Here is a 20,633-nt window from a genome sequence, read left to right as displayed (position 1 = left end):
AAATTGCCTATTATAACTATTACATTTTAATATTTTCTTTCACATATATTTCATACTTTTTTAATACCGAGTCTATTCTTAATATTTTATATCAATTCTTTTGGTAAAATTTAATTTTTTATTATAATTATTTAACAACCGTGCATTGCACGGGATTTAATTTAGTGATAACTACTTTTTTAAGTATATAATTTTTTATGCAATATCATTCTTACTCCTTTTACCCCTATTTTTTTGCCTATTGACTACGCATGCTAAAACATATATATATCTCTATTTTCATACTTGCAAAATTTATGAAACTTAATAGAATACAATGACAGTATTCCAATATCATACATGATTATAATAGGAGTATTGCTTAGGTGACAGTGTGACACTTGCAATTTCAAATAAAATAAATAGTAAAACCTTGTTAACATTCATCCGGATAAATTCCCTAATAACAAAAGATATGTTTTCTTGAAAAAAAAATACTCCGTATGCAATTTAATCCTCTTTTACATTGGTCAATTTTAATGATAAATCTAGCGTTTCATACCCTTTTGAAAAAAGCCCATTTATACAGAGTATTAGATTAGATTGTTTTTTATTTAACACATAAGTTGTTTTTTTTATTTTATTTTTTTTAATGAAGACTTGTTCCTATTTAATAATGATAAAGGTTAGGAAAATTAATTTGTAAAATATTATCGGCATAAGCATAGGCATAGCATAAGTACGTCAGTTTTGGTTATATATTTTCGTAAAAATATCTTCTTTTTTTTTCTTTTATTATACTTTTATCATTCTAGGTTTCAAAACATATATACATATATATATCATACATGCAATTGTTTGATGAGTAAAAAAAACAAAAAAGTATGGAAGAGATAGAAGAAGTGTCTCTTAAGATGGAGCAGACGAAGCTAACAAGCAACCCTATTATACCTTTTGATCTCTTGACGATTGAAATTCTGACTAGGCTACCTACAAAATCGCTAATTCGATTCAAAACTGTTTCGAAACAATGGCTATCAACGATTTCAAGCCGCAAATTTGCGAATTTACATGCCCAACGAACACACACCAATGACCACAATCACGGGGTTCCATATGGCGACGGAGACCTTGAATGAGGTACCACTCCCCAAAGACATGAAGTCATTTCAGTACGCTTCTTATAATTTGAGTAGGATTAAGGACAATCTGTGTTTTGAAGCCGAATATAGGTCCGACGACGGAAGTGGCCGGGTGCGCTATCGAGTAGTTTGGGAGCTAAAACGCTATGGAGAATGGGGATCATGGAAGAAGATTGTTGAGCTTTGTGCTAAACAAGATAGTTTTGAAATTAGAGATATACATGACTTGGATGCTTTTGGTTCTAATATTTATAAGGAGAGTTATTTATTTTTGATGTATATGTTGCAGTCTACTGGTTGGTTTATCTACCGAAGCAATGATGGGAGACACAAATGTATTCAACTAGATAAACTTCATTGTGCCTGCCTCGTGTGCTCACATGTTGAAACTCTTGTTTCACCTCTTATGGGATCGGAGAACAGACTATAACTATAGATTATTTTTATATTATAATAATCATATGTAGCTTTTAATTCAGTCTATCAATTTCGTAATTGGACTCTTCAATTCACTCATCAACAAACTAATGTTATTAAGCATAGTGCTAATATTATTTATCTTTCGCATTATGTTATGTATTTTGTACTCTAATAAGTTTAGACTTTCTATCGCATGTTTAGAAAATATGAAGTCTTTGGTAATCTACTATGTGTAGTTGTTCTTGCCTACCAAGATTTGAAAATAATGTGCGAGCTCTTAAAAAACTTCAATCGGCAATTATTAACTTTCCGATTGAAAGATTTGTTTGGAGGAGTAAGTCAGTAACTTATCCCTATCCTCCCTAATCAACTAACCATGCAATTTTTATTTATTTTTGGTTTGATTTAGTGAAAACTTTGAAATCTAGGGAGTAATATATTTGTAGAGCACCACATATGATAATCAACGAATAAGATTGTAAATTACAAAACATTAAAAAAAAAAAAAAAATCGTGCTAATGGAATCTAACAATATATTCTACAGGTTTTATTCTGTATCCATCGACCATTACCATGATTGGACCATACTTCTTTTAAAGTGTATTTTTTTTTTTTTTGACAACAGTAGAAAAACACAAACAAAACTAAACAGAGTAAGAAAGAAACTTAAAAGACATCCAAAGGAAGATGAGTAGCAAAACTTGAGACATTCTGACGACATTGATTTGCAAGTTGGTGAGACCAGCTGACTTCTTCCCTTTCAACTTTTAAGGAAACGCAATGTTGAAAGTGCTTGCCTAGCTTTCGAATTTCTTTTACTATCCATTAGAGGTCATAGATAAACTCCCCTCTCTGCATAGAGAATAGTAGCTATACCACCAGAGGTTCCCCCCGCATCTCTCTCCCGTTGACCTGAAAGAGGAATTTTTTACTAGTGCAATTCTAAAGTTCTTTTCCCCTCCTCTGCAAAGAAAATCTGTTTATACAATATCCGAATATGTGATGAACATTTTCAGACAATGGATTGATGGAAACATATCTGATGTCTGCTTAATAAAACTAGTACATTTTACTGAATTTTGCTTTTTATAGTTCTTTATGTATGATTCTCTTCAGTCTTCAACTCGTCTGAACAATGATTCTTTAGGCATTAAGGGGATTGTCTACTAATTTTCAATTCAGTACCCTGTTTGATGAGAAATGATCTTAGCAATGTGGCTGGGAATTGTCATATGCAAGTCGCTGACTGTTTACTGCTTGTATTTTCCCTTTTTTCTAGGAACATTATACAAAGTAGATGGTATTTTATCATTAATATATAGCTGGTTAATCAACTTGTGATTAATATAAATTCTTATGTATGAAGTTAATATGAACACAATACTAGAATGAGCTAACTTTTAGAGCCAGGTTTTCATACTTCGTTAGTCCATTTTATAGAAAATCAGCTGATTGATGAGATCAGAGCAATCCAGAATTCCAAATTTCCAATCAAAATCTGTGAACAATCTAGAAGAAAGTAGAGCACCCTATTGTAATGAAAGGTGATTCAGAATTTGAACCTTCAAAATTGGTCAAAAAGACCAAGAATTACAAAATTTGCAGCAATACTTGAGGTGCAAACAGTAGTACATTTTCTCACCAACAGGCAACAGGATTAGTTTAACATCTGAAAGCAAGAATGTTTCAGTTTATTTGGAGACACTATTGTTACTCCTCGTAATCGACAAAGAATCTTGATTTTCGATAGAGCACGAAGACTTGAAAGCTTATGAACAATCTGAATAATTTAGTAAAAATAAATCTGAACAATCGCAATACACCACATCTATACTTTTGAACATTTAGTAAAAAATATGCACAATCACAAATTTTGAAAGTATAGTAATAAAATCTCAAATTTTCAACATGTATATTAAATACAACACTATATAATAAACATCAATTTTTTGAAAGAAGTTTGTCTGATTCATAATAATTTAATAGTTTTATAATATAGATTGAACATTTTTCGTCATATAAAATAAACATTTCCTTATAAAATATGAGCATATAAAATTAGATGTTTAAGTTCATTTTTAGTGACATGTTTATATATATTTTTTTGTTTACTAAATGTTCATTTTTTGTAAGGTGTTTATATTTTTTGTACTAAATGTTCAAAACTATAGATGTGGTGCACCTATTTCTAGGATTTGTTTAAATAACAATAAACCCTAGATATAGAATATTCTGGATTATACAAGAAGGATAATGGGCATCCACCCAATATTTAATAACAATGACTTACTTTTTTTGAAACAAATTAATTAATGGCTAACTTCTCCTAAATATCATGTCATTAATTAATATATGATAAAATCTTAATTAATTATTTGGGTCTTTATTATTATTTTGATTTTAAAGACACTCTCTATTTTTATTAAACGCATCACTAGAATTTTCACATTTGTAGAGGCACAACTTTGATCATCAATATTTTTTTTTTTTTTTTTTTTTTGAAACACCCCACCAAGGGAAAAACTTAAGAAGATACATCAGTAGCAGCTAAAAGCAAAAATTGCTTGGGGATATAATCAACCATCAATCGCACCAAAAAACATAAAATATAATCAACCATCAATATCTTTAATTACATATTAGTAAAAAATATATATAAAAAAAGATATTGTAACAAATCCAACAACATATTATAGGATTATATTAATTAATTAAATTTTAATTAAAAAAAATTAAATCAAAAGTAACATATGAATAGGGCAAAATCCCTAGTGATGCATTTTTTTTTTTAAAAAAAGGGAGGGATTATGAAGTATAAGGAGTATTTAACTATTTATACGACATCTTCTAAGTACCGTGTAACGATGGAGATGGATGTTTTTTTTTAATAATTAAATTAATTCATTAATAAAATGTCATATGACAACTAAAAAATAATCGAATTTAACAAATATATAATTTTTTTTTACCAACAAATATATACTTAGATCAAATAAAATTTTTCTTATCCCTCCATTTTTCAACAATAATGATGGATATGGATGTTTTGATTGCTTGTTATTATATGACGGGTATCTAAGGCATCAGTGTCATCATTTTATTATTTTTATTTATTTTTAGGATTAGTATTTAGTATATATATCTTATATCAGTGTATCTAATGGCATGTGATGTTTGCTTATAAATAATCTTTATTTTCATTAATGAAGAAAAAGAAGTTTTGAATTATAATTGATCAATTCGTATGAATTGTTTTAGCAAGAGAATTGCATATGATATTTGCTGAGAAAGCTACCAATTAGTTGTTATTTAGTCTTGGTTAAATTAAATAGCTTCATATCCCCGATTTTTTTTGAAATTTTCTAAAGAGCCTATAAAAATACACATCATTATAACAATATTAAGTAGCTTCGTGTAAAAAATAAATAAATAAATAAAAAAAATAAAATAAAATAAAATAAAATAAAATAAAAAAAGTATACATAAGCTACAATTCTACAACCCATCTCAATGTAATGAGTGGTCACATTTTTTAGTACTATCTCCAATCCACAAAGTCATTATCCTATCCCCTCCATCCACAAACTAACAAATAAAACTCAGCAATAATATTGACCGTCGACTTTAGTCTTTAGCTAAGCTTGGGGTTTTATACACATGAATGGACACGGCGCTCGATCTTTGCCGTGGTCTGAGGGTCCGACCCGTAGTTTACGTTTGATATCAACATATTTGTCCTTGAAATCGACGCGGCGAAGACCTTAGCTTGTTCTATTAACAAGACCTTGACTTTTAAAATTATAGCTCAAGTCTTAACAAAACCTTCATTGTTTCTAGCCTATTGGAAAATGAAAGCTAAGTGTTCTTATCTAGGGGTGAGCAAAGATCCAGGGTATCCGGTATCGGATCTGAAACCGGTTAGGACCTGTCAGGTCTGGACCCAGAACTGGTCTCATCGATTCCGGGACCGGGTCCAAAATTTCAGATCCGGTTGTAAGTGGTTTCGGTTTCAAATCCTAAAATTTTGGACCGGATACCCAGTGTATATGATATAATGTGTGGATTGTTTGTGTTTTTAAGAAATTATAGAGTTATTTACAACCCATTTTAATTTCTAAGCCCAATTGCTTATAAAAGTCTCAACCCACAATCAAATAAAACCCTAATACTTCTAGATTTTTCTCTCTGCTCTACTATACCGGTTACCTAGCATATATTTTACAAAATATATTTAAAAAAACAAAAATATGTTGAACGTAACTAATTAGTAAAATAAATAAAATATTAATATTTAATATAATTAAAATAGCTTAATGTATATAAATATAAGTATTAAACGCTAAAAGTAAAAATAAACCAAAAAAAATATTATGATTTGTATTATATTTCAACACTTATATATATATATATATATATATATATATATATATATATATATATATATATATATATATAAGTGAGTACCCGAAATCGGAACCGGTACCCGGGGGAACCAATTCCAATTCCTAAATTTTAGGACCCGGTTGTACCAGTTCCAATTCCGGTTCCAAATTTTAGGACCCGGTCCGGGACCGGGTCCTAAAATTTTGACCGGGTATCCGATTTGCTTACCCCTATTCTTATCCAATGTTAACTTGACCTGGTTGACTTCAAAGAAAAGCCATAATAATAATGAAAATTCTATCTATCGACAATAGTCATTTTTACCAATATACTTATGGAAGACCATAACATATATCCGCTTGTAAAAGAATAAAGTCTTTCCTATAACACTGACCGATTAACCCCTAAAACACCGATCGAGTAACGTCTATAACATTGACAAAGTAACCGTCCGCTGACAGAATAATTCATATAACACCAACGAAGTAAGCCCATGATAGCAGACTACACCGATGTGGCCAACCACATTAAAAATGATTTTTCTTTTTTAAAATTCATTTTTTTTCAGAAAATAATTTTAAATTTTCGAAAATAATTTTTGAAAAAAGTGATTTTTTAAAAAAGAAAAATTATTTTAATAAGTTTTACCAACAACAAAAATAAATAAAAAATCGACTAATGAAAATTAAGTATAATGATAGTCATTTTAAGGATTGTAGATTTATAATACGAAGTAATAATAATAGACATAACCTTTTGATGTGGAACAAATCAAACTTACTCGTACTCCGTATCAAACATTAAACTATCCAAACTATGTGATCATAAACTACTTCGTAAGTGAATAGGAGAAATAACCGTGACTCTTCTCTTTCGCTACTTGCACCACATTAATTGCGTCACATACCATCAACTTCTTGTTGGCTTATGTGACATGGAAATTAGAGGGAGCCTTAGTTTATGAGAAACAAATCATATGACATTTTGTAAATAAACCAACAACTTTATTCAATTGTGAAGTCCATAATAATAAAAAAATTATTGATTTATTTACGAAAATGCCCCATGAGAAACAAATTTCGTTTCTCAAATAGGAAATTTCCCTGGAAATTATACTAGTGTGTTTGTAAGTATGACTGAGTAAGAGTTGGTTTTGTCTATAAAAGTGTGATGAGAAGAGTTTTCATTTTGCATCTATCACTCTAAAACACTTCTCCACTTTTTTACTTTTATAATACAAATCACCAAAAACAAAATATGATCAAAATGAATTGTGTTCTTACAATTCTGTTTTTTATTTCGTTTATGAAAACTTTAGTATTGTGTAATTGTAGTGGGTACTCCAACAACAGCCAGTTGGTGAAGTTGGGGTGTATACCTTCTGAAAGGAAGGCACTGCTCCAATTCAGGGACAGTGTTACCTTCCTTAACAAACATGTTTCGTCTACGTGGCAAGGCGAGGATTGCTGCAGCTGGCGTAGGGTCAAGTGTAATCCTACTACCGGCCACGTCGTCAAACTTCATCTCCATGGCACTTTGTCAGAGGATGATTATGGAAGATACTATTCTGAATATTTGTTTGAAGCTATAAAGATGGAGTCATCTTTGATACATTTGGTAGAGTTGAATCATCTTAATCATCTGGATGTAAGCTTCAACGATTTCAATAATAGCAAGATCCCGAAATTCCTGGGTTACATGAAACAACTCAGGTACCTTAATCTCTCACAAAGCTTCTTATATGGAAAAGTTCCACATGAGCTTGGTAATCTCACTAACTTGCAAGTCCTCGATCTATCATCTAATGATTTATTTGTGCAAAATTTGAAATGGGCTTCTCGTTTTGAGCAATTGCGTCTCCTTGTTTTAAGTGACGTGAATCTAACTCAGGCCCATGACTGGATAAGTTCACTTATTGGGCCACATCCTTTTTTAACTTCTTTGGGTTTGTCTGGGTGTAGTTTACCAAACACTCATCAAATTCATATTCCACCTTCTATTCAAAACCTAACTTCTCTTGAACACCTTGACCTTTCATATAATAACTTTGGTTCTAAAATCCCGCTTTGGCTAGGTGAACTTAAAAGTCTCGTAGGCTTGAACTTAGGATACAACGCTTTCACTGGTATTGAAGGAGGAGATATTTGGAGCCTTGCACGCAATTTATGCAACTTGAAATATCTAGATGTGAGATTTAATAAACTACAAGTGAAGTTGTTGGAGTTTCGTGAAAATATACCCTCCATTTGCACCCATTTTAACTTAGAGAGTCTGGATTTGTCTTACAATTCATTTATTAGTGGTATTATACCGACTTGGTTAGGAGAGGAGTTCCAAAGCCTCAAGTACCTTGATCTTGGGTATAACAACATATCAGGTAAAATTCCAACTTCTCTAGGCATGTTATCATCCTTGAAACATTTAGACATTTCCTATAATTCATTGGAAGCAGCAGTTTTGTCTGAAACTTACTTTGCTAATCTTTCAAGCTTGAAATATTTGGATATGAGTCAATTGCAAACCTTCTTAACGATGAAGTTGCCTTCTGATTGGGTGCCTCCCTTCCAACTTGAATATTTTTATGCTTTCACCTGCAAATTCAATAGTCAGCTACCTCAATGGCTCAAAACACAAAAGAATCTCATTGAATTGGATTTGTCTAATGCTGGAATCCAAGGGGTATTACCAAAATGGTTTCATAACATGCAATCTCTTTCTGCTGTGTATCTCTTTAATAACAATATCACTGGATGTCCTGTCTTTCCCATTAATTTTTCAGATTTGGATCTCTCCAATAACTCATTATCTTGCCAATCTATGACCGATGCAATCCATAGAAATAAGGTGTATTATCAGGCTCGTTACATTGATCTGTCTCATAATTCCATCTCAGGGAAACTTCCAGAACATTTGTATCATATAATGCCTAATTTGAGTTTGCTCTACCTATCCAATAACTTCATAAATGGTTCGATCCCAAAGTCTATATGCGATTTTACACTCTTGGAAGTGTTAGATCTTACAACGAATAAGCTTTTTGGGACAATTCCTGGTTGTTTGGGTAATTTGTCGAGTCTTTATCTCTCATTTAATAAACTCTCGGGAGATATCCCCTGCTTTAGTCCAGAGCTGAGTTTTCTGCAATTAAACGACAACATATTAAGTGGAGAAATTCCTACTTGCTTAACTAACCATTCAAATTTGAGCGAGTTGAATGTTGGTGAGAATAATCTATCGGGCGAGATGCCTGCAATAAATATTCCAAACTTGATAATACTTCGGTTGAGAAATAATAAACTCAAAGGCAGTATCCCTCATCAGTTGTGCTCATTGTCTAACCTCCAAATCTTAGACCTTGGTCATAATTATTTTACTGGAACCATCCCTAATTGTCTCAGCAACCTTACGGCGATGAATTCTAAGTTGATTAATCCATCTCCATATTTTGATCACATAGACAACATCAATGAGGTCCTCCATGGAATTGAGCGTGAATATGCATCCAGCTTAAAGTTTTTAGTGAACATCGACCTTTCATGTAATAAACTGGTCGGCAACATTCCAGATGGGATCACGAATCTCACCTACTTGTTGGGCTTGAACATATCCTACAATCAGTTGTCAGGACAAATCCCAAGTAACATAGGTGGTTTGAAATCGTTGATCTCTCTTGATTTATCAAGAAACAAACTCTCAGGATCAATCCCAACAAGCTTGGGTGCAATAACTTCCTTGGAGACCCTTGACTTATCCTACAATAATCTCTCTGGCCAAATCCCAACTGGAGACCAATTGCAAACCTTCAACAACGCCTCGATTTACGCCCACAATCCATATCTTTGTGGAGAACCACTTCCCAAAAAATGCAGGCGGAACGACGACTCACCAAACAATGGCTCAGGAGGTGAAGATGAAGACAATGAGGACGGGCGTGAGACAATGTGGTTTTACCTGGTGGTGATGTCAGGGTTTGCAACTGGATTTTGGGGAGTTGTTGGTAGTTTGTTTCTGAAAAAGAGTTGGAGGCATGCTTTCTTCAGGCTTGTTGAAGATGTGCACGACTGGTTGTATGTGGCTATTGCTGTTAGGATGGCTAAGTTGAGAAATAATAATTAAGATAGTGGTTGTATGTAGGACTGTAGGTTCTTTTTAACCAACTTGGTTTTCCTATTGTACACCAAGTATGGTACCTTTGTATTCTCTATTAATATAATCTACGGGGATGCAGCACTCCGACATAGATTTGCTGCCAACTCTTTTCTTTACAGCTATAAGTTGCAAGTACTCTGTTAGTAACTTATTATGACACTAAATACAGCTACTACTATAAGTTGCAAGAATGTTTCAGTTTATTTGGAGACACTATTGTTACTACTTGTAATCGACGAAGAATCTTGATTTTTGATAGAGCACGAAGACTTGAAAGCTTGAATTTGTGGTTGGCACTTGACATAATCGCCTTTGTTTTCCTCTAAGCATTTCTTCAGAGCCTCGACATCACACGGTGACATTCGATAACACTTGGGTTTTCACTAATTGATTAGACTACTGATTTCATAAGTTTTCAATTCTTTTTTAACCAACTTGGTTTTCCTTTGCGGCTATATAATGTACACCAATAACATGTAGTACTTGTTAAGGATATTAGTCAATCGAAGGAGATTATATACGATTGTAATTTCTATAAATCTATCAATTCAAGTATAGTTATTCCAAAATTGAGTGACTTATATTTGAATGTTGACAGTCTCCAAACAATTATTAGTCCATATAAAGATTTACAGACCAATTGATTTGATTTTTCAACAATAAACCAGATGTATGGGTTTTATCAAGTTGGGTTTAATACTTGAATTAAATAAAGGAAAAATTGATTCTAATAATCCCACCTTTTGATTATTATCTAATAATCCCACCTTTGGGGGTATTCTCTTCTAATGGTCCCTTATGACCGGTAACTTGTTGTTTGGGTAAGTTTTGTTTTTTTTAAATTCCTTGGCCACCAGGAGGTAAGAGAAAAAAATTAATTTTTAAATTTTTTTTTAAACGATAAGGAAGAAGGAAAGGGAAAAATAAAATTAAACGATAAGGAAGAAGGAAAGGGGAAAAAAAATTATTTTTTAATTTTTTTTTAAAAGAAATATAAAAAAATATTTCGACGAATCACAAAGTGACACGTGGCATGTTAACCCATTATACCGTTTACCAACAGGTTAGGGACCATCAGAAGCGATTAGCAGCGAACTGGCCAAAGATGGGATTATTAGAATCAATTTTTCCTTAAATAAATCAATACTTCTTAAAAATTAACACCCCTATTAATTATATTTTGATTAAATAAAAAAAAATTACATTATACTAAAGGCGAAACTTAGGGTGTGTTTTCTATTCACCTGATTTTTAATTATCTGAACTTACCTGAATTTATTAAAACTTATTTTAGTTGTAATTTGTACTTAGACAACCCTTATCAAAACTTATTTTTCCTGAACTGAACTTATTTATACTTATTAAACCTGAAATAATAAGTGAAAATAAAGTGAACAAAACAGACTCTAAAGGGACACTTGGCAACATAATATAAAAAGTTTTCCCTCCAAAAAAACTTAATTAAAAATAATTGTTATTTTTACATAAAAATAAGGTTGTATCTAAGGCCTTGTTTAGTTCACCTGATTTAAGCTGATCTGATCTGATATGATATGATCTGAACTGATATTTTCTGATCTGATCTGATCTGAACTTATATTTTCTGATCTGATCTGATCTGAACTTATATTTTCTGATCTGATCTGATCTGATCTAAACTTATTTTTTCTGATCTGATCTAATGTGAACTTATATTTTCTGATTTGATCTGATCTGAACTTATTTTTTTTTATCTGAACTTATTTTTTCTTATTTGAACTTATTTTAATTATTTCAATATTCTACTTTTAATGTTAATCAATATTAATGTTTAATTATTATTGTTATGATTATTATTATTACTATTATTATTATTATTATTTATTATTATTATTATTATTACTATTATTATTATTATTATTATTACAAATATTTTAAAGAAACTTATAAGTATTAAAATTACTAAATAGTATAAGGTAATAGAATTGGAATATTTGATAATTTTATTATTTACAGTATCCCACTTTATAAATGAATTTTTTTTATAAGAAAGTATTAAAATGGGGATCCTAAAAAAACTAAATTACAGATTGAATTTATCATAGCTTTTTTCTACATAGAAAAAAGGAGATTTGACTTGTTTTTAAATACCTTAATTCTTAAATAATAATATGGATTTATGATGTATCGGATTTGATTTTATCGTTTGTTTGAACTAGCAACATTTTCTATGTTACTTTGTACTAATTTTAATTGTAGTAATGCGTAGCTATTATTATTGAAAACCTTGTACGTATACTCACTTCTATTTTAAATATCTTCTCCATTTTTACATGTGGGGAGTTTTAGGAGAAATTGGTAAACGTAATAATATATGGATGGGGTAAGTGGAAGAATAAAAAATTGTATAAAGCAAAAGTATTTGACAGAATAGGAGGAAAGAAAATATGAAATTTAAAATTTTTTATTTATTGGAAACGTTAGGCTTGTTATCAAAATATGAAATTAAAAAAAAAATGAAAATACCTTAACTATGTTGTACGAAGATATTCATTTTTTTGTATAGGAAATGTTAGGCTCGTTTATTATCGCTTTTTTCTCTCTTTTTCTTTTTTTTAGGAAAAAAAGTAATATTTTGTAAGAAGATATTCAAATATTTTTGTTAAAACCACTTGATCAAGTATTATTGTTTTGATCTGAAGAGGGTGTTTCTAGAAAAAACAAAGTATTATGTTTTCCCTCCGTCCCTTATTGATAGTCCTTTTTGGCTAAGTATTATCTTGCATTGTCATTATATTATTTTATGCATGTGCAATATATAATCACTTATAAAATGTATCTTTAAATGTTAATGAACTATTAGGATTGTGTTGGAGCATTGGATGGGACTCATATAAATGCAGTTGTAAGCAATGATGATGGTGTGGTATATCGAGGGCGTTCTGGAAAAGAAACATGGAATGTTTTGGCTGCTTGTTCCTTTGATAGACTTTTCACGTTTATCAACGTTGAATTTGAAGGTAGTGCTCATGATATTATTGTATGGAACCATTGCTTAACCGTACCAGAATTTCGATTTCCCCATCCACCTCCAGGTATAATTTAGAATAGTGTATGTTTTTACTCCATACATGACACTATACTAATATGCCGTAAAACTTTATTTTGTAACAGGAAAATATTATCTAGTAGATTTTGGATATCCGAATATCGTTGGATATTTGAGTCCAATAAAAGATAAAGATATTAGAACCCATATGCCCGAATTTCGAAATGGTCCACCACCTCAAGGCATACTTGAACTTTTCAATTATCTTCACTCTTCACTTCGAACAACGATCGAGAGATGTTTTGGACAATTAAAATCTTGATGGAAAATATGACAATGATGCCAAATATGGACACTAAACATCAATTGGCAATTATGGTTGCTACATTCACACTTCACAATTTTATTCGATTACATGAGTTGGATATACCCATTGATAGTGGTATAGAAATCGAACCAAGAGCAGATTATGATTTGTTTAACGAGAATCGTAAAGCTGTAATGAACGAAGTACAACTTAATATAGCTAAGGAAATTTGGAACGTCTTGTAATGAAAATTATATTTGTAAACGTTTATGATTTGGAGCTTATAATGAAATTTTAATTATTATCGTTTATTGTTTGTGCTATTTATTATAATAAACGATAATTGTTTGTGCTATCTTGTTTGCAGTTGCCAGAGGAATCTTAAAGGACTTCATGACATGGGCCATAATTCCCAACAAGACTGAGTTAATAAGAATTAGTTTAACATTTTCAGAAAGTTTACAATGAGCCCAAGACAAAAAAAAAATTCTTCACCAATTCAACCAAATTTGCAAAATAGGGAGCTTTTTTCCCCTCTAAATCCACAGGGGCGCCTAAGTGTTTTCCAAAATTAGACACCATCGGAATTCTTAAGATGTTCTTAAAAGTTTCGGCTAAAACTTGAGGAACAGAAGGATTGAACTTAACAAAAGACTTACTAAAGTGTAGTTAATTTTACCTCAAACTCCAAAAAAAACAAAGAACTCCACATATTAAACAACAAGTATATTATTGCACCAAAAAACAAAATAAAACAAAAAAATAACGAGTCATTTATAAGAGGTTATTTATTTTTATTTTTTGACGGATTTATAAGAGGATATTTATTTATCTTAATTTATCTAGTACTTTATTGCTTATTTTAGATTAGATGTGAAAATAATAAAAATCATACGTTTTTGTTTTACATGCAGAATTAAACTCCAATAGGGTGGTGGCAATTCGGGTGAACATACTGGGTTTGGGTTAGACCACGGGTCGATTTCGAGTTGTGCTTTAAGCTATCAAAAATATTGTAAAACTTAAAATTATTATAAAATATGATATTTGGGTCAAATCGGGTTAAATTCGGGTTGTTCAGGTTCGATCCAGGTCACGTTTAGGTTTTTCTCAGTAACTTCGGGTAGGATTCGGGTCGAATTATTAGGTCGGGTTAGTGATTGCAAGCCAATTATTGTATACTCTCTTTATTCGAAAAAGTTGACTTATTTAGCTTATTTCCATGATTTATCTATTAACTTTGACCATTGATTTTTTTATCACATAACAAAGCACAAATATTATCATGAATTACATTGTGAAATAGTTACATAATATATGTGTTAAGTTTAACTGTGTCAATAATTCTAAGTCGAAAAGGAGTATAACCGTATAAGGTTAAAATTTGATCAAATCAAACAATTAGACTAGATAATAACAATTTATTTTCTTATTTTTTTAAAAATAAAAAAAATCAAACATTGCTTTAGGCCTTAAGCCCGCTAGTTTTGGGGGCTTTCCAATAGTCTCCATAAATCCCAATTCCGAAACTTTATCTCCCTGCTTGAGCAATCACTCTTCAATTCTAATAAGGTTCGGAGTCTTATTCTTATCTATTTTATCTAATTTTAATTTTCTGGGTTTCAAATCTTGTTTTTGTTATTTGTTTCTGCTCTATTTAGAAATTCTTCACTTCGTTACGGTCTATTAATTCTTTGAACGTATGTTCTATTGCTAAAGTTTTGATCTTTCTTATGCATTTTTTTCGAATTAGTAGGGATTCTGAATTGCTTAATAAAGATTTTTATTTGCCTATTTGTTCTGAAATTGATATATGTATGCTTTTGTGGGATTAAAATTGAGAAAATTTGCTGTTTTTCTGTAGAATTGATGCAATTTACCCTCATACCGTAGTTAAACGTTGATTGTAGTTAATTTTGTAGTGATTTAGTGGAATTTAGGAAGGTTTGGATTGAAGAATTTGTGTTTGATACCCAAAACTATTTGGCATTAAAAAAGTTTTCTTTATCTTTCTTATTGTAATAAATTATTCACTTTTCGATTATGATATCGGTGTACCGAGTTGAGTAGAGGGGAAAAGCAGATTATGAATTTATGATATCAGTGTACCGAGTCCTGAGTAGAGGGGAAAAGCAGATTGATGGTAGTTAATTCATGAGAAGTATTTCTGGGTTTAGGAGTTTGTTTTATGTTTGAATGGTTAGGGTTTGCGAATCCAACATGAGTTGGGAGAAGTTATTTTATGATATTTGCTTTACTTATCATCCTGTTTTGGTTATTGTCTAGTGAATAGTAACAGGACAATGCATCCCTTTAGCTTATTTCTTTCGTTTTAATGATTTTTGTGTTATTGCTGAATATCTTCTCTTAGTAATGTGAAGATGGAATCAGTGTTGTGTTTAGTTTTCCAGCTAATTTTGTTATGTCTGTTTTTAATGACTGTGACTGTGAGGATCTTTTTATTTATTTTTTATTATAATGTCGTGAATTGAATTGTTGCTAGTGATATCCGATTTTCTGTAATTTGCATCATTTGGTGTTTCCTTTGTTACTTAATTTTTGAAGAATTTCTGCTCATAGTTGTTTATTTGACTGCTAAAGATATGAGTTTCTATACCTTTGCTTTGTAGATTGATAAAACTAGAAGTTGTTGAATAATTACAAGGAAGAAATATGAGTTCGCGGTTTTGGGGTCAGGTATGCCATTATTTAACCAATCTTACTCAATCTTCATTCAATTTGCTATCCATTCAGTGAAAAATTGTCTTTCTTTTTTCCTTTCTGTAGGGTGACAGTGACACTGAGGATGAGGAGGAGAGTAATTATGATGAGGGAGAGGAGGTTGTTTCTGATGCAGCTGAAACTCGAGCTGGAACTGGTGGAAGCAAGTATAGAATAGGAAAAGACAGTGACAGTGAGGATTCAGATGACCATAAGCGAGTAGTTGTTTCTGCTAAGGATAAGCGCTTCCAGGAGATGTCTGCTACTGTTGAGCAGATGAAGAATGCCATTAAGATCAATGACTGGGTGAGCCTACAAGAGAGCTTTGATAAGATTAATAAACAACTCGAAAAAGTTATGCGTGTTGTGGAGACGGGTAAGGTTCCCAACGTCTATATAAAGGCCCTTGTACTGTTGGAGGATTTTCTGAATGAAACTTTGTCAAATAAGGAGGCTAAGAAAAAGATGAGCACCAGCAATGCGAAAGCATTAAATAAAATGAAGCAGAATCTGAAGAAGAACAACAAGCAATATGAAGATCTGATTAACAAATTCAGGGAAAATCCTGAGTCTGAAGATGATAGGGATGAAGAGGATGAGGCGGACGATGTATCAGAATTTTCTGACGAACCTGAGTCAGAAACTGAAGAGACTGATAAGGAGGATGACACCAGGGAGGATGATGTTGAGGATGAGGATGGCGATTGGCAGAAGCCAGGAAAGAACAATAAGCTTATAGATTCCAAGTTACTGAAAAATCCAAGTGAGATTAAGTGGGATACAGTGAACAAGAAAGTCAAAGAAATTGTTGCTGGACGTGGTAGGAAGGGAACTGGGAAAATTGAGCTAGTTGAGCGGCTCACCTTCTTGACTAGGGTTGCAAAGACACCAGCTCAGAAGCTGGAGATCCTTTTCAGTGTTGTTTCCGCCCAATTTGATATTAATCCTAGTCTCAGTGGTCATTTGCCAATAAATGTGTGGAAGAAATGCGTGCAGAATATGTTTGTTATACTTGATATTCTCACTCAGTATCCTAACATATTGGTGGATGATTCAGTAGAACCTGAAGAAAACGAAACCTAGAAGGGTCCAGGCCATAAGGGTACCATTCGAGTATGGGGAAACTTGGTAGCCTTCCTTGAGAGAATAGATATTGAGTTCTTCAAGAGCTTGCAAGTTATAGATCCTTATACACGTGAATTTGTTGAAAGACTCAGGGATGAGCCTTTGTTTTTGGTCCTGGCGCAAAACGTCCAAGAGTGCTTGGAGAAAAGTGGTAATCTGAAGGCAGCTGCAAAAGTAGCCCTGAGACGTGCTGAGTTTGTGTACTATAAGCCTCAAGAAGTTTACGAGGCAATGAGGAAATTGGCTGAACAATCAGAAGAAGAAAATGATGAAGCAGTAGGTGAGGAATCCAAGGGGGCTGGTGTAGGTAGGGGCCCCCCTTTGTTTGTAGTAACTCCTGAGCTTGTGCCACGGAAATCTACATTTCCAGAGCGCAGTAGGGCCTTGATGGATAGCTTAGTTTCTCTCATTTATCAATATGGAGATGAGCGAACAAAGGCCCGTGCGATGCTTTGTGATATATACCACCATGCCCTTATGGATGAATTTTCAATTGCTCGTGATTTGTTGCTTATGAGTCATTTGCAAGACACAATTCAACACTTGGATATTTCAACCCAGATAATGTTCAATAGAGCTATGGCTCAGCTCGGTCTATGTGCTTTTAGGAGTGGTCTGATTGCAGAAGGACATGGTTGCCTTTCTGAATTATATTCCGCTGGTAGAGTGAGAGAATTGCTTGCACAAGGTTTCTCTCAAAGCCGTTACCATGAGAAGACTCCTGAACAGGTATGACTGCTCATATTTGAGACTGTTATCTGTAATGCTATTGTATACAGTGGTTGTTCTGGTCTTATGGTTGGAATTTTAAGCAAATTTTGCAGGGTATAGTAGTCACTAGTCAGATCATGATAGTTGCAGATTTGCAGTGGCTTCTTTTCTGATGTATTCCAGGAAGAATTTAATAGGACTACGTCATTAAAATATTCTCTGTGTTTACTGATCAATTTAATGCCTAGATTTCCCTCTTATGTGATTTGGTAAATTCATTCTTGTTGTGTTGAAAATAGATATTGATTTTTAGTAACCAGTTTTAGTGTCCTGTTACTGTAATACTGTATACTCGCAAAGATTTGCAGTTGATTATAGTCATTATACCATATGATCAAAGAAGGGTTTGTGGTCTAGCCTACTTTTTGATTCATTATTTGTTTTTGCTGATCGATCATCTGTGCCAAACCGCCAATGCTTGCAACATAGGCATATAGGAGATAGAAACCCCTTATTTCTTCCTTTTTATCTGATACTTTGCTGCTTTGGCATTTCACCAATTCCATTTGAAAAGCTTGACTAGAAATCTTGAGCTAAATGTTGAGATTGGAATTTATTAACTCTTTTTTTAACTAGTAATTTTCATCAGTGAACGTTTCCTTTGTGATATATCACTTCATTAGAGCTCAAGATCAGTGATATTGATAAGTAATAATCAAGGCCCTTCTATGGTGATTTTATTCATGATTTTTAAGAATACACTTTGAGTTTATGTCATCTGTAAAGAGAACATTGTTTGCAAAAGAGTCAAATTTAAGAGTTGTGGATATCATACTGCCAATGTAGTGTGCAGAACTGTCAAATTGATAGAAAAAATGGATGTAACTCCACACCAGGCTATGGCCAAGTGCTGTAGTGGGGATCTGCATTTGAGGGGGAACTATTTATGCTTTAAGCAACAGAGGAGACATCCCATAAAATTGGTGTTTTAGACGAACTTATACTAGTAACCTTTTTTTTCATTTTCAAGAATGCAATATCATGTTAATGCTTGCCTTCTTTTCTTGTTTTTTAAAGCTCACTCTGATGATTTTTCAATATTACCAGGAGATGAGAGAAAAAAGACAGCAGATGCCATACCACATGCACATCAATTTGGAACTCTTGGAGGCAGTTCATTTGACTTGTGCCATGCTATTGGAGGTCCCTTACATGGCTGCCAACACCTTTGAGTCACAGCGCAGGATTATAAGCAAGACTTTCCGGAGATTGCTCGATGCTAGTGAGAGACAAACATTGCGGGGCCCACCTGAAAATGTCCGGGATCATGCTATGGCTGCTACTAGAGGCCTCACTCAAGGAGACTTTCAAAAGGCCTTTGATGTCATCACATCTCTGGATGTGTGGAAGCTCCTGAAAAACAAAGAGAGTGTCTTTGAGATGCTGAAATCCAAGATCAAAGAAGCAGCCCTAAAGACTTACCTATTTACTTATGCTGTTTCTTACAGTTCTCTGAGCCTTGACCAGCTGTCTAAGATGTTTGAGCTGTCAGAGCATCAGATACACAGCGTTGTGAGCAAGATGACGGTTAATGAGGAGCTGCGTGCTTCATGGGACCAGCCTACGCGGTGCATCATCTTCCACGAGGTTGAGCACACTAGATCGCAGGCTCTTGCTTTCCAATTAACCGAGAAGCTAAATTTCTTTGCCGAAAATAATGAGCGAGCTATGGAGGCCAAGTTGGGTGGTGGTACTTTGGATGGTTTGCCTCCCAGGAGGAGAGATGGACCAGATTATTCTGCAGCTGCCTCTACTGGTGGTGGTAGGTGGCATGACAACTCTTACCAAGGAAGACCTGGTGGGCGTTCAGGATATGGAGGAAAGACGATGAATCCAGGACAGTTTTCTGCAGGTGGATATTCAAGAGATCATGGTGGTCATGCAAGAGGGGCAGGCTCTTATGGGCGTGCATCCATGCGAGGACAGCACACTGATTCTTCAGCCCGTATGGTCAGCCTTAATCGTGGAGTTCGTTAATTTATTTTGATCATCTGAAAATTTTTGCCCCAAGGTTCTAAAACTAAGAGGCTGTTTAGTTCACCTGATTTTAGCTGATCTGATCTGATCTAAACTTATTTTTTCTGATCTGATCAGATCTGAACTTATTTTTTCTGATCTGATCTGAACTTATTTTTTCTGATCTGATCTGATCTGAACTTATTTTTTCTGATTTGACCTTATTTTAATTATTTCAATATTCTACTTTTAATGTTAATCAATATTAATGTTTAATTATTATTGTTATTATTATTATTATTATTATCATTATTATTATTATTATTATTATTATTATTATTATATTATATTATTATTATTATATGATATTATAATTTACTATGATATTATATTATTATTAAATTATTATTATTATTATAATATTATATTATATTGTATTATATTATTATTATATTATATTATATAATATTATTATTATTACTATTATTATTACTATTATATTATATTATATTATATTATTATTATTAAATAATAACAATTATCGCATTGGAAGAACTAAAGAGACTTCTTACACCAATTGAGAGATTGCCTCTAAGGTTAGGTGGAAAATCTGGTAGCGAATACATAAACAGACTACTACATGCCCATCCT

General features: G+C 32.6%; 1 protein-coding gene and 1 pseudogene across 1 annotated transcript; both read left to right on the top strand.

The window, feature by feature from the left end:
• The first annotated feature begins 1,095 nt into the window (after positions 1-1,095).
• On the top strand, positions 1,096-13,159 carry LOC110697330 (receptor-like protein 12). Its single transcript, XM_021874714.1, has 4 exons — positions 1,096-1,417; positions 7,244-10,008; positions 10,154-10,213; positions 12,917-13,159. Exons 1-4 carry the CDS (start codon positions 1,096-1,098, stop codon positions 13,157-13,159), a joined length of 3,390 nt encoding a protein of 1,129 aa, XP_021730406.1.
• A 1,688-nt stretch (positions 13,160-14,847) lies between these two features.
• On the top strand, positions 14,848-20,145 carry LOC110697039 (annotated as a pseudogene).
• The last annotated feature ends 488 nt before the right edge of the window (positions 20,146-20,633 follow it).

This window comes from Chenopodium quinoa, unplaced genomic scaffold (genome assembly GCF_001683475.1).
Source record: "Chenopodium quinoa cultivar QQ74 unplaced genomic scaffold, ASM168347v1, whole genome shotgun sequence".
Taxonomy (NCBI): domain Eukaryota; kingdom Viridiplantae; phylum Streptophyta; class Magnoliopsida; order Caryophyllales; family Amaranthaceae; genus Chenopodium; species Chenopodium quinoa.
The sequence above is the reverse complement of the archived record's forward strand: the minus strand, read 5'-3'. Positions and strand labels throughout refer to the sequence as shown.

Coding starts and splice junctions, on each gene's coding strand:
- LOC110697330 (XM_021874714.1), top strand. CDS start 1,096: ATGGCGACGGAGACCTTGAATGAGGTACCACTCCCCAAAGACATGAAG. Junction 10,009..10,153: donor GGTTGTATGTGGCTATTGCT/GTTAGGATGGCT, acceptor ACGGGGATGCAG/CACTCCGACATAGATTTGCT. Junction 10,214..12,916: donor CTATAAGTTGCAAGTACTCT/GTTAGTAACTTA, acceptor ATGAACTATTAG/GATTGTGTTGGAGCATTGGA.